The 13,929-nt window shown below is 45.2% G+C and overlaps 1 protein-coding gene across 1 annotated transcript; it reads left to right on the top strand.

The window, feature by feature from the left end:
- The first annotated feature begins 6,268 nt into the window (after positions 1-6,268).
- On the top strand, positions 6,269-10,280 carry LOC115354080 (zinc finger protein 436-like). The gene is made up of 2 exons (XM_030044256.1): positions 6,269-6,617; positions 8,779-10,280. The coding sequence occupies exons 1-2, from the start codon at positions 6,332-6,334 to the stop codon at positions 9,867-9,869; spliced, it is 1,377 nt and encodes a 458-aa protein (XP_029900116.1). The 5' UTR covers positions 6,269-6,331; the 3' UTR covers positions 9,870-10,280.
- Positions 10,281-13,929: the final 3,649 nt, after the last annotated feature.

Raw genomic sequence — 13,929 nt, 5'->3', positions numbered from 1 at the left:
TAGTTTTGCTGCAAGCCCAGTTTCACACAATAATCAAGACTGAACTGACCAGAGGTCTTGAATGAGTACCTTGATCACAGCTTTGGTACTCTCAATACTTAATATACTTAACGTATATGACTTTTAACAGATTTTTTCTTGCTTCTCCGACTCTGTTTTGTTGTCGGCTAACGTTATCTTCCCTGGCAACTGTCTTCCTCCATGTCTCCAGATTTCTCTTTATGGTTTTCTTTTTCTTAACTGCTCTCACGCCCTGTGCCCTCTCTCCCTTTCCCTCTCTGTGCAGGGTTTCCTCCAGGATTTTTTGAAACTGTGGGGGAGGGCTTCAGCATTAATATTAATAATTTTTACCACGGATCTTTTGTAGCACAGAGGAGATATGCTGCTCAAACACTCAGTATGTAGTGTTGGTGTATGTTTATGAGTTGTAGAACATAATAAATTATCTTGAAGGAGTAGATGTTGACTCCAATAATTTAAAAATATGTTAAATTATTATTTGTTTTAAAAATGTAAATTACTTATCAAACAGACCTAACAATTCAGCTACCAATGAATGAGCAGGAGTATGCATGTGATAACATAGAATGAAAAATAAGCCGAAGTGATACCTCTTCTCTGAATAGACAAGCTAAGCCAGTGTGCTGCTGTTAGCCAGTGAAAATACAGCAGAGTGGCAACTCTTCCCTTTGTTTCACAATCTATGTCAGTGCGCTGCTGTAGCCTGGAAAGTTTCTCTGCCTTTTGTTCTCTCAGGGTGCCGGTGCAGGTGTTGTAATGTTTTTCTTGGTGGTAACGAGCCCGCCCGCCCCCACCAAAAAGAGAGAGAGAGGGAGAGAGAAGTAACGAGCCTGTTTTGACAATGTAAGGAGTAGAAAGTACAGATATTTGTGTTCAAATGTAGGGAGTAAAAGTAAAAAGTCGGCAGAAAATTAAATACTCAAGTAAAGTACAGATACCTGAAAAATCTACTTAAGTATAGTAACGAAGTATTTGTACTTCGTTACTTCCCACCTCTGGGGCGGGGCGACCCGGCTACACCAGTTTGCGGAGTCTAAGCTGCCGGAAATTAAAAAGAAGAAGTAGAAGCGGCTTTCTCTGATCTGCGGGTTAAAGTGTGTGTGTGCAGGTTACAGTGTGTGTGAAGTTTTTGCTGGACAGGAGACTTAATGGCAAGAGACTTAGGGGTATATGAGCAAGAGTTCTGCCCAGCAGTGGTGTGACCTACAACGCCAGTGTGGGCATTAGAAACATTTAGATCTGCAATTATTGCAAGTTAAGGCAAAGAAGAAAAATGTAGATTTGGAAGAGGAATTCTATCTATATATAGAAAGGAAATATATAGATTATGTACAAGTTTACACTGATGGATCCAAAGACCCTGTATTGAATAGGACTGGTGCTGCAGTGGCAGTTCTTAGTCATAACATAGGTATAAGTAATTATACAACACGTAGATCCGACCGAACAATCTGATTGGTCAATCAGATGTTTAGAATGTTCTCAAATGAGCAATTGAAATGGAAAAAAAAAAAAAAAAAAAAAAAAAAAAACCTCATCACTGAAAGTATTAGTCCGCGCGGCAATATTATTGCCAGAGTCTGTGTGGTTTCCATGGCAACACGACACGTCTCACTGAAACCCGCATCAAAAGCCGCTGTCAACTTTGTTAGCCTGCATAATGGACCGTTTTGTTGTTAATTTTGATTAATTTGGCGACTTAAATTTGGATAAACGGCTGAACGAGGAAGACAAGACAGAAGAGAAAAAGGAGAGATACACGAGAGTGACGAGTGAAGAGCTGGATCAGCTGGAGAGGTCAGGAAATGAAGCCGGTACGGCCCGGCCAACGTCTTGGGCCGTCAAATGTCTACAAGACTACCTGACAACCACTGGGCAAACAGCTGATTTCTCACCTGTAAGGAAAGAAGAGCTGAACAAGATCCTCCGTGAATTTTATGGAGCTTTAATTTCTAGTGTATAATAAAGTGCTGCAGCGGAGTCAGCACCACGGACAGTACCCACTGAGGCAGATTCAGCACCACGGACAGTATCTGCTGAGGCAGATTCAGCACCATGGACAGTACCTGCTGAGGCAGAGTCAGCACCACGGACAGTACCTGCTGAGGCAGATTCAGCACCACGGACAGTACCTGCTGAGGCAGATTCAGCACCACGGACAGTACCTGTCAGATTTTCCATGGAGATGTGCGGCTATAACTTTGTTCTTGTTATTAATGTGTTAATGTTATCAGTTATTAATTAGCCTATTAATCGTTATTAATTTGGCTATTCTTTATGAGTTTTCTAGGCCATTGATTGAATTAATTTGTCAATTTATTTGCATCTGTACACTGAAGTGAACTTTTAATAAATCAACACATCTGTGAAAACTGTTGTCTTTATTTCAGAGGTAAATTGCTAACAGCCTGAAAAGGTGATTCTATAACTCTGTTCAGCCTTAATGTGACTGCTTACTGTCCTTACTTTTGCTGCTTAGCCACATTAATCAGAGCTGACGTTAAATTGGAGTGACACACCCCCAGCTGAAATCAAACATCTGCTGGTGAATTTATGAAAAGACACGTTTGTTGTGGCGTCGACACTGGAAAGCAGTAGCCTGTATTTAAATATAACTGTTAATATAAGTTGGTTGTAGATAAAGATCAGCTGTGTTGGTGAGTCGCTGTCATGGCAACTGTTAGATTAAAAATGACTGAGAAATTGCCAGAAGTATAACTATCAGTCCATGAAAAATTTATTTTTTCCAGTGGATATTCTAGTTACAACATGATTGAGCTAGCAGAGCAGTTCTGTGTTGCTGTGTGTGGTATTTATTCAGTTTTGGGAAATCACGATGTCTAGAAAACATGATAAGCCCAAGCTGGCTGGCTGACAAGGACTAGTTACCATCAGATCTCATGTGTTTCCACTGAAACGGAGAGAATGCGAGCAAAAAACTTTTATGTTTTGAGAGTGAAATGCCCACAGTATGAATACATTATGATTATACATTTTATTTTGTTGGTAATAGTTGCATAATCGCATTATTATACTCGAGGGTGTGCTTGACCGTTAGTATTGTCACTTCAGCGATGCTAATAATAGACAATAATAATAATAACGGTCAAGCACACCCTCTCGTGTAATAATGCTTAAGAGGACATCAAGCTTCCTTATACAGTTGAAATGTATGCAGTTAAGATGGCAATAGAATGGGTGGAGCACGCCAAAGTTAAGAGAGCAATTATATGTAGTGATTCATCAGCTGTACTGCACAGCTTGAAGGATGGAATAGTTAAAAACCAATATATTGGTTTTTGAAATATTGGAATTGTACACAAGGGTGAAGAGAGGGGGCAATGAGGTGATGTTAATGTGGGTCCCAGCTAGAGTTGCAAAATTCCCGGAATCTTCAAAGTTGGAAAATTTCCATGGAAATTTTTGGAAATTAACGGGAATTAACGGGAATTTATATTCACTGCATTCACCCGATCATATACATGTATACATAATAAACATTTTGGTTTGTTATAAGCAGATATGGGAATTTTCGGGAATTTTCCCTAGCTGAGTCAAACTGTGTTAATTCAGGCATAGGACTGTGTGCAGTACTATTAAGGTGTGCATATGAAGTGGTTCAAACTACCCATTCAAATGCATAGAAATGCAGGAAATTGAATTGTGATGCTCATGTGATGATCGTCTGTCTCAGTGGAAGTGCTGTAGCCTAGTGGAGTATAGGCTACTGACTGATGATGATCACATGTGCTCGGAATTATTTGCATATGTGAATCACGGTGCACAGGTGAATTTGCATTGAATCATTTAACATATTTGTTTCCACCAAAATGCAAAGTTGACTGTTTATATTTCAGTTTTACTTCACACACTTGGGTATGGGGATGATGATTTTACAGTGTGCTGGCATTGTGGCCTTTGGGTTAGAAGTGAGTCCTGAGTTCAGGAGATTAGGGTTTCCATTTCCAAAATGGTGATATTGATGTTGACATTCATTTTATTGATTATTGTTTATTTTTGCCCCATTCACCTTAAGTTAACAAAAACAAAAACAAAAATTTCCAAAATTCCGAAGCTTAAATTTCCATGGCAACTTTTTAAAAACCTCATTCAAATTGATGACAAGAAAAACGAAAATTCCCAAAATTCCCGAGCCGAATTTTCCTGGGAATTTTAGGTAAAATTGAAAAAAAAAAAAGTGACAGCAAAAATCTTCTGAAAATTTACAATATTCTAGAGTGAAAATTCCCATGGGAATCTTCGGAAACTTTCTGGGAAATTTACCGGAAACTTTCCACCCCTTTGCAACACTAGTCCCAGCACATGTGGGTATCACTGGCAACGAAAGGGTGGATAGATTAGCCAAACAAGCTCTGCTGACTAGAACTAGGACAAGAGATCATATTACTCCAATATTGGCTTCTTTACATTGGCTTCCTATAGAATCTAGAATAGAATTTAAAACTCTTCTCCTCACCTATAAAGCTCTTAATGGGCAGGCACCATCTTATCTGAAAGAGCTCATAGTTCCTTATCACCCTGCCAGAGCACTGCGCTCCCAAAATGCAGGTTTATTGGTGATTCCCAAAATCTCTAAGACTAGACTGGGAGGCAGATTCTTCCAATTCCAAGCTCCACATTTGTGGAACAATCTTCCTATCTCAGTTCGGAGGGGAGGTTCACTCTCTATCTTCAAGAGTAGACTTAAAACTTTCCTTTTTGACAAAGCTTATAGTTAGGGCCAGCCCAGGTTGCCCTGGACCAGCTCTTAGTTATGCTGCTATAAACTTAGACCAGGGGTGTCAAACTGGTGCCATGGAGGCCAAGAGGCTGCAGGTTTTCATTCCAACCAAAAACTCCACCAGGTGATTTCACTGATCACCCTACCTCCAAACAGAGAGGCGGGACTAATCAGTGACATCACCTGGTGGACTTTTTGGTTGGAATGAAAACCTGCAGCCTCTTGGCCCTCCATGGCACCAGTTTGACACCTGTGGCTTAGACTGTCGGGGGACTTCATATCATGCTCTGAGCACTTTCCTCTCTTCTAATCTTCCTCTTCCTTCTTCTTTTCTTCTTCTTCTTCCTGTCCCCCTCTATACCCCCCTCCCTTTTACTCAATGCATGCTGTTGATCCAGAGTCCACTGCCCCTTTGCTTTTGTTGTGACTTTTGTGTCCTGTCTAGGTCAAACTGTCCTGCTCATCCTGGAAGGTCATCCAGCTGCAGACGAGAAGGCTGGATGCTGCGTGTCACTTCCATCTACCTGTTAAGGATACCCTGCTGTTTCTGCTGTTGTCTGCTGTTCCAGTTTCTCCTTATCTCCCTGTTTCTGTCTCTTTGTCTCTCTCTCTCTCCCCTCCCCACCCAACCGGTAGAGATAGATGACCGCCCGCCCTGAGTCTGGTTCTACTTTAGGGTTCTTCCCATTAAAGGGGAGTTTTACCTTGCCACTGTCGCCAAGAGCCAAGAGCTCAGGAGGGAATCTGTTGGGTTTCTTGTTTTCTTTTTTTTTTCTACTATAATTTGTAGAGCGTGGTCTTTACCTGCTCTACCTGTAAAGTGTCATGCAATAACTTCTGTTGTGATTTGACGCTATATAAATAAAGTTTGATTGATTGATTGATTGATTAAAAAAGAAAACATAGAGGTTAAAATTAAACTGTCAAAAACAGAAGGGACCATTGCATGGAGGGGAAGCATGAGAGAGTGGCAGCATTGATGGGGTCAAGAGACTAAAGGAAGATCGCTGTATGAAATACACAAAAGAGTGGGGACTGGAAGGAGCAGGGGAGGAGACAGGAGAGAGGAGGTGATCATGACAAGGCTGCGTATAGGGCACAGTTATCTCAATGGGACTGTCCACATGATAGGGAGGCACCCAACTGGACTATGTGAACAGTGTCAGGAAAAAGAAAATGTAGAGCATGTAATGATGCAGGAAATATGAACTGGAAAGAAGGGACAAGATGGAGGGAATGAAGAGAAGGAGTAGCAGGAACAGGCTTAAAGAATATAACTGAGGGTGGTGAGAGTGGAAGTGGGAGAAAGTTACTAGTAAACTTTCTAATAAGGACAGGACTGATAAAAAGAATATAGAGGATGGAATATTGTAGGGGTTGAATATCCCCGATAGGTGGCTTTAATGCAACGATAAGGATGCAAGCTGCCTTTAAACACCAAAGACGAAGAAGAAGAAGAAGTACTGTGTGTGTGTGTGTGTGTGTGTGTGTGTGTGTGTGTGTGTGTGTGTGTGTGTGTGTGTGTGTGTGTGTGTGTGTGTGTGTGTGTGTGTGTGTGAGCGGAGGAAGATGCTGCCGCTGCAGCTGCTGAGGGTGTCGGTCCATGAGCGGATCAGCGCCGCTGCTGCAGACTTTCTGCTGCTGCTGGAAAAAGGCAGAGAAGCGGCTGAGATCCCGGAGCTGAGAGCGCTGCTCACCGAGCGGCTGACGGCGGCCGCGGAGGAGATTGTCGGCCTGTTGGAGAAAACCGTGGCGGAGTACGAAGACAAAGCTGAGCGGGCAGAGCAAGAGATGTGCCGCCAGAGGAAGCTGCTCAACATCCTGCTGAAGCCCCAAGTCAGGCTGCACAGAGCAGGTCAGTCAGTCAGCCAGTCAGTCAGTCAGTCAGTCAGGCTGCACAGAGCAGGTCAGTCAGTCAGTCAGTCAGTCAGTCAGTCAGTCAGGCTGCACAGAGCAGGTCAGTCAGTCAGTCAGTCAGTCAGTCAGTCAGTCAGTCAGTCAGTCAGGCTGCACAGAGCAGGTCAGTCAGTCAGTCAGTCAGTCAGTCAGTCAGTCAGTCAGTCAGTCAGTCAGGCTGCACAGAGCAGGTCAGTCAGTCAGTCAGTCAGTCAGTCAGGCTGCACAGAGCAGGTCAGTCAGTCAGTCAGTCAGTCAGTCAGTCAGTCAGCCAGTCAGTCAGTCAGTCAGGCTGCACAGAGCAGGTCAGTCAGTCAGTCAGTCAGTCAGTCAGTCAGTAAGTCAGGCTGCACAGAGCAGGTCAGTCAGTCAGTCAGTCAGTCAGTCAGTCAGGCGGCTGTCGTGTTGTTAGCCTCGCCTCGCTAAGTGCTCGGCTAACGGCAGGCCGGCCTCATACAGTCACAGTGAGGGGAAAAAATCTCACAGTGTATCCATTTTTTTAATTTTATTTTTTCATGTGGTGGAAAATGGCTTCCATCTGGGGGTTGGTGCCAATATTTTGCAGCGTTTGGCAAAATCCCAACTCCAACTTTTTTTTAGTGACTTATAATCTGCACATATACTCTGCTACTTCTCATATACTCATATACGTTACTTAGATATATAGATATCCACACACACACACACACACACACACACACACACACACACACACACACACACCAGGTGGTCAGAAAGAAATAGCCTGTAGAGCAATGGAATAAAATAATAATTTGAGAGTATACAATAAAGTGCTGTATAATAAATGTGCAAAGACATGAACCTTATGGGAACTGTAATTATACGCTGAAAGGCTGTAGCAAATAATATAATTATGACTCTTGTGCAAAAGAGCACAGATAAATCCTCGTTATACTGATGGGAGTCGTCGTGCCAAAGAGCACCTGTTGCAGTAAATGCTGCACTGGCAGGAGGGTGTTGGGGTGGCCCACGGTGCAGGGCAGGGTGTTGGGGTGGCCCGTGGTGCAGGGCAGGGTGTTGGGGTGGCCCACGGTGCAGGGCAGGGTGTTGGGGTGGCCCGTGGTGCAGGGCAGGGTGTTGGGGTGGCCCACGGTGCAGGGCAGGGTGTCGGGGTGGCCCGTGGTGCAGGGCGGGGTGTCGGGGTGGCCCACGGTGCAGGGCAGGGTGTTGGGGTGGCCCACGGTGCAGGGCAGGGTGTTGGGGTGGCCCACGGTGCAGGGCGGGGTGTTGGGGTGGCCCGTGGTGCAGCACTGACCCCTTTACTGGCCCAGGGGATGAAAGTCTTCCTCAGTCTCTCTGTTCTGGACTTTAGAAAATACAGTCACACTCTGGAACAGAGCCGAAAGGCCGGGCTCATTTCTCAGTGGTACGTCCTCGCCTCCTCTCCTCACCTCCTCTCTCCTCACCTCCTCTCCTCTCCTCTCCTCGTGTCTTAGCTCCGCCCACAGGAGCTGCAAGGCCTTCAACAAAATGAGACCTCCTCAGTCCCTCAGCCTCATGTTAACGCACCGTCAGTCACTGATGACGTGTTTCTCATCTGTAGTTTACTTCCTCTACTGAATTCTCCCAAATACAAAACCTGAAGCGCTCCGACAGAAACGCAGTAAATCCTCTGTGATGCCCCGTCCGGGCCTGTCCCGCACACGACATGAAAAAGCCCCGTCTTCTCCCCGTTGTCCCAAGCAGCCACAAAGACACATGCGCTCAATATAACAAATGTGAATGTATTTAGAATGTGAAAGTAATAATAAATACGGTAAAGTGATGTAATCAGTAATCAGTACAACCTGACTAAACCAAAAGAAGCCAGACGACAGCGGCTCGCCTCCCTGGCTGATAAAAAACAGGAGAGAACCAGGTGAAACCAAACTGGACCAACTCCAACTCAGTTTAGGGCGTGGCCACACGTTCAGTGACGTCAGCAAACACATTTAAAGTTTTAATTATTGTTCCTGAAGGGCTTACTGCTTTTGATTCATTGTTTTTATGTTTTGTGTTTTTAGCAGTTGTTATTTTTGTGCATTAGGATGTCATGCTTTGGGGATATATATTATATTATATTGATAAATAAATAAATGTGTCCTTGGTGTGTGTTCCAGTGATGCCTCAGCAGCTGCTGGTGTGTAAAGAGGAGGCTCCCCCTGAGCAGCAGGAGCAGACCCCCAGCCTGGACCAGGAGGAGCCAGAGCCCCCGCCCATTAAAGAGGAACAGGAAGAGCTGTGGACCAATCAGGAGGCAGATCTCACCACGTTCCCCTTCACTGCTGTGAAGAGTGAGGATGATGAAGAGGAAGCTCCGCCCTCACAGCTTCATCACAGCAGCTCCACTGAACAGATGGAAGCAGCCAGGAGGTCAGATCCAGCTGCTGGTGTGGAGACGTCCGACTCCTCTGAACCTGAGACTGAAGACAGTGAGGACGACTGGAGAGCGAGCAGAGAGCCTCAGGCGGCTCCAGAGTCCCAGGACAGACTCCTCAGTGAGGACACAGCTGACACCCCCCACAGAGTCCACTCAGAGAGCAGACAGGTGACCTGCTCACTTTGTGGCAGGTGTTTCAGCGGGAGCTCTCGGCTGGACAGACACATGAGGATCCACACGGGGGACAGACCCTTCAGCTGCTCTGTGTGCAGCAAACGCTTCAACCAGCAGGAGCACCTGAGCCGACACATGGTGACGCACAGCGGGGAGAAGCCGCACGGCTGCAGCGAGTGTGGAAAAGGATTCACACAGGTGAACGACCTGAAGGTCCACATGAGACGTCACACCGGAGAGAAACCCTACAGCTGCAGCGCCTGTGGGACGAGCTTTCACCGCCGGGACTGGCTCAGGAGACACTGGTGTGGCGGCGAGCCGACAGAGGGGAAACCTCACGGCTGCGGCGCGAGCAGCGGGACGGACGCAGCCGTCCACGGCGGGGAGAAAGCGTTCAGCTGCAGCGTGTGCTGGAAGAGATTCTGCAGCAAGAGAGACACGCTGAGACACATGAGGACGCACACGGGGGACAAACCCTTCAGCTGCTGCGTCTGCAGCAACACTTTCAGACAGAAGTCACACTTGTCCTTACACATGAGGACGCACACCGGGGAGAAACCCTACAGCTGCAGCGCCTGTGGGCGGAGCTTCAACCGGCAGGGACACCTCAGAGGACACAAGTGTGCCGGCAAGAGACGGACCGGAGAAACGCCATGACGTCCAACGGTTTAGTGGCCTGTGTGTGTGTGTGTGTGTGTGTGTGTGTGTGTGTGTGTGTGTGTGTGTTCACATTCATAACCGCTTTTCTGAATTTGGTTTGTATTGAATAAGTCTGATTGAATGATTGTGATGCTACATATCAAAAACACATTTAAATTGTCTGAGCTGCAATAATCTTTATTGTTCACATTTAATATTTCCACTGAGGGTAAATGTGCTTTTTGTGAAAACTTTTCTAAAGAAATGAATTTGACTTGTCCCTCAGAGGCTTCCAGAGCACCAGCCTCCACTTCACTTTGTGCCTTGAAACTTTAACACACATCTGATCCTGATTAGCCCTGAATTATCAATTAGTTTTACTCTTATTTCATAAATAAATGAATACAGAAATCTTGGTTAATTTTCTGGTAATATTTTATCTTTTTTTTTTTTTTTTTAACTGAAGCACTTTTTGTGCTGATTTCCTCACAGCCTTTTCTCCATGTTTTTGAGAGCTCGGGTTTCACAGGTTTAATATTTTGTGCAGCAGAAGGCAGCAGCTGTAGGGAGGAGAAACATTACTGAGCCGGAGGAGTGGGGGTAATATTCCACAAAAAAAAAAAAAAAACTCAGATATTCTCTAAGATTAAACTCACAAAGTTATGAGAAAACCTCAGATATTCTTAGAGTAAAGTCATGAATTGTCTGAGACTAAATTCACAAATTCATAAGAAAAAAAACCAAAAAAAATCTGAGATTATAAACTCATAAATTTAGAAAGAAAAACCTGACAATCCTCAGCATGTGGACTCTGAAGAGACGTTGCTGTGACTTGGGCCGATTCAGAAGAAAACAATCTGCTGATTCTGGGTCAGATCAGCAGGATCTCCTTGTTCCTGTAGACCACAGGTGTCAAACTGGTGCCATGGAGGCCGAGAGGCTGCAGGTTTTCATTCCAACCAAAAACTCCAGCAGGTGATGTCACTGATTAGTCCCGCCTCTCTGTTCGGAGGTGGGGTGATCAGTGAAATCACCTGGTGGACTTTTTGGTTGGAATGAAAACCTGCAGCCTCTTGGCCTCCATGGCACCAGTTTGACACCCCTGCTGTAGAATCTGCTGAGGGGATCAGCTGCAGGCCTGAGACACGGCCAGCAGGGGGCAGCACATGAAAACTGAAGAAGCAGAAGAAAATGTGTTTCTCTGAGGTTTTTTCTCTGCATTTTGCCCCCGTCCCTCGGCTCCATCACTTCTGTGTTAACCAGGTGAGAGTTTCTGAGTGAGGGCAGAATAAAGGAGTCAGACAACAGACGTGATGTTAGATGTTTATGTTGAGTGAAGCCGAGGAGACAAACAGCCTGGAAACAGTCAGCGTGTTGACAGATTGATGGCCTCACACTCCTGCAGAGGAAACCCCTGCAGCCCGTCGCCCTGCTGAAGCCCCGTCCCAGAGACTCTCTGCACGTCCCACAACGTTCCTCTGATCTCCCCCCAAAGCGAGCAGTGCTCTCACTCCTCCTCCCTCTCCTCCAGCCGCTGGTTTCCATTCATTCCACCTCGATATGAACATGAACTCTGAGAAATGTCGAGGACTTTGTTCTCTGCAGAAGCAGAACATTATGAGGTGGAAACTCACACTTTTGGTTCTGTGATGTGAAATCTGTGGTTCCTTCGCAGGATTTGATCAACGGTTTGTTGACGTGGAAAATGTGAACGAGACAAACATTAAAAATCACTGGGACGGAGCTTTAAACTGGGACAGGAAACAGGAAGTGTAGGTTTCTGATGGATCACCACAACTGTCTCATTTTATCCCAAAATCGATCAATAGACCTGATCAGAAAAAGCCCTCTGTCTCTGAGGTGACACAGCTGATCGCCTTCCACAACAACAAAGTTAATGAGCTGCTTTAAGACTCTTTGACAAAATGGATCAAATAATGCCTAACATTATTCAAAAGTGTTAAATAAAACCATTAAAAGAGATTTAAATACATGTGGACCATGAAGGGAGCAGCTCTGAGGATTCCTTCATTCCAGGAGAAATTTACAACAACCTCTGGCTCCCGTAGTGTTTCCAGAGTTTACATTCGGAAATATCATTTCACTGCAGAAAACCTTAAACACATTATCAGGAAAAAAAAAAAAGCCTATGATCTAAAAGCCATTCAACAGAGCTGCTACTTTGCTTTAAACTCCAGAGCATTCAGAAGTTTGTTTCCAAAATGACAAAAAAAAAAAAAAAAATCAAATCTTTCTTTCAAATAAAGAATAAAGATTTAAGGTGGCTGGGTTGGCTGACAGACTTCAGGATGTAAAACTGGGCTCCCACTCTGTCACATTTCCCTGAATCTTTAGTCCTTTTTTCACGCCGACAATTTGGAATTTCAGTGACGAATAATTTTATTTTCTCTTGACGAAAATGTTCAATTCAGGCTCACATTCTTATGAAGGTTTATCACTCAACATATCTATATATATATATTAAAAAAAATCAACATTAGGGCTGACAACATTCAATAATATTCAATAACTGGTCCTGAGAAATTTTCAATTCTCAGATTTTTCTGGACCTGAAAGAGACCGTCCCGGCCGTCAGGACAGTGGGAACCCCCCCCCTCCCGTCCTGAGAGACAAACATCAGATCACCTGCTGGGACGTTTCATTTACATCGCTTCTTTTATACCACAGATATCCACCTGCGTCCTGTGCACCGTCCACACCACAGAAGAAGACCACAGGCTGAGACCAGATCAGTGTTCCTGTGGCCTGAAGGTCGAGGCGGAGGGAACGGGCTGTTTTCAGATCGAGGCCTAAACGGAGAGGCGACGCTGACTGATCAAAGAAATATTGTGCCGCCCAGCATTTTGGAAACAAACTCTGTTGATCTGCTCATAAAGTGAAGCTGCAGATGCCTAAGGTGTGCAGATTACATTCTGTTAGTGTGCAGGTGAGTCCCTGTGAGTCCCTGAGAGGCTGCGGCTCCTCCTCCTCGCCGTCCGGACGCTCCGCTCCTCCTCCGGCTTCAACTCTCTGTCTGGGTGTTAAAAGCTCAGCTGTTTGTGCTCAGCCGCCGCCAGGTGGCGCCGTGCTCAGTCTGAAGATGCCGTGGTCCCGCCTGCGGGCCGCCGCCGCAGTTCCCGGTCGGGCCTGCGGGTGGCGCCGCGGCCCCTGAGCCCCGGCCTGTGTCCTCAGGAGAACTTCTTCTTGGTGGCGGTGAAGCGCTCCATGTACTGAGAGGAGAAGCAGCACTGATTATCTGATATTCATATATGATATTATCATCTGATTATTAGCAAACAAACCTGGATCAATTAAAAAAAACTGTCTTGTATTATTAAATTAGTATTTTAGAAAGAATTAGAAAGTTAGAAGAAGCTGGCCATAAATGAAACCAAACATAACCTGAAAATCTGAAGAAATGACCGTGTTTATAATTATTAAAATAATGTATTAACCTTCAGATCAGGTGGCTTGTGTGTGAATGTGTGTGAGAGGCTCTGTCCTTGTTCAGATTATTTTGGTGGTTTTCATATCAATCATCATGTCAATCAACATTACACCTGACACATCCTGAACACTGGCTGTGAAAGTCGAGCGGGGCGTTCGTTGTTTGATTCCGCGCGTGTCAGATCCACTCAGGATCTGTCTGGAGTGTCGCTCAGGATTATTTCATCATCTCTCAGTCTATATTTGAGCAGAGATTATCAGAGAGCAGGAGGGATTATGAGCGTCTGACGGCAGGAAGTAATCTCATTGCTCTGCTGAGACGTGCTCCTGCCACACACACACACACACCTGGGCTCTACCTGGGTTTGTGTTCCGTCCAATCATCAGAGCGAACCTCAGCTGACGTGACCTTTAACCCTTCCAATCCCAGGAGGCCGGGAGCGGGCACGTTTATGAAGGGAATAAATAAAATAATTTCTTGTAACTGTTTTGAACATTTTTTTTTAACTGTCTTTGATTTAAGCTTCATTTTTAGGTAATCTGATGGGGTCTCACTCTCAAGGGACACCTGTCCCACAGATTTTTGGGAGGGGGGAGCAGTTCTGTTGTAATGTTATGGCAGTTTTCATGC

Source organism: Myripristis murdjan, chromosome 22, assembly GCF_902150065.1.
Source record: "Myripristis murdjan chromosome 22, fMyrMur1.1, whole genome shotgun sequence".
NCBI lineage: Eukaryota > Metazoa > Chordata > Actinopteri > Holocentriformes > Holocentridae > Myripristis > Myripristis murdjan.
This window is presented reverse-complemented; position numbering and strand designations above follow the sequence as displayed.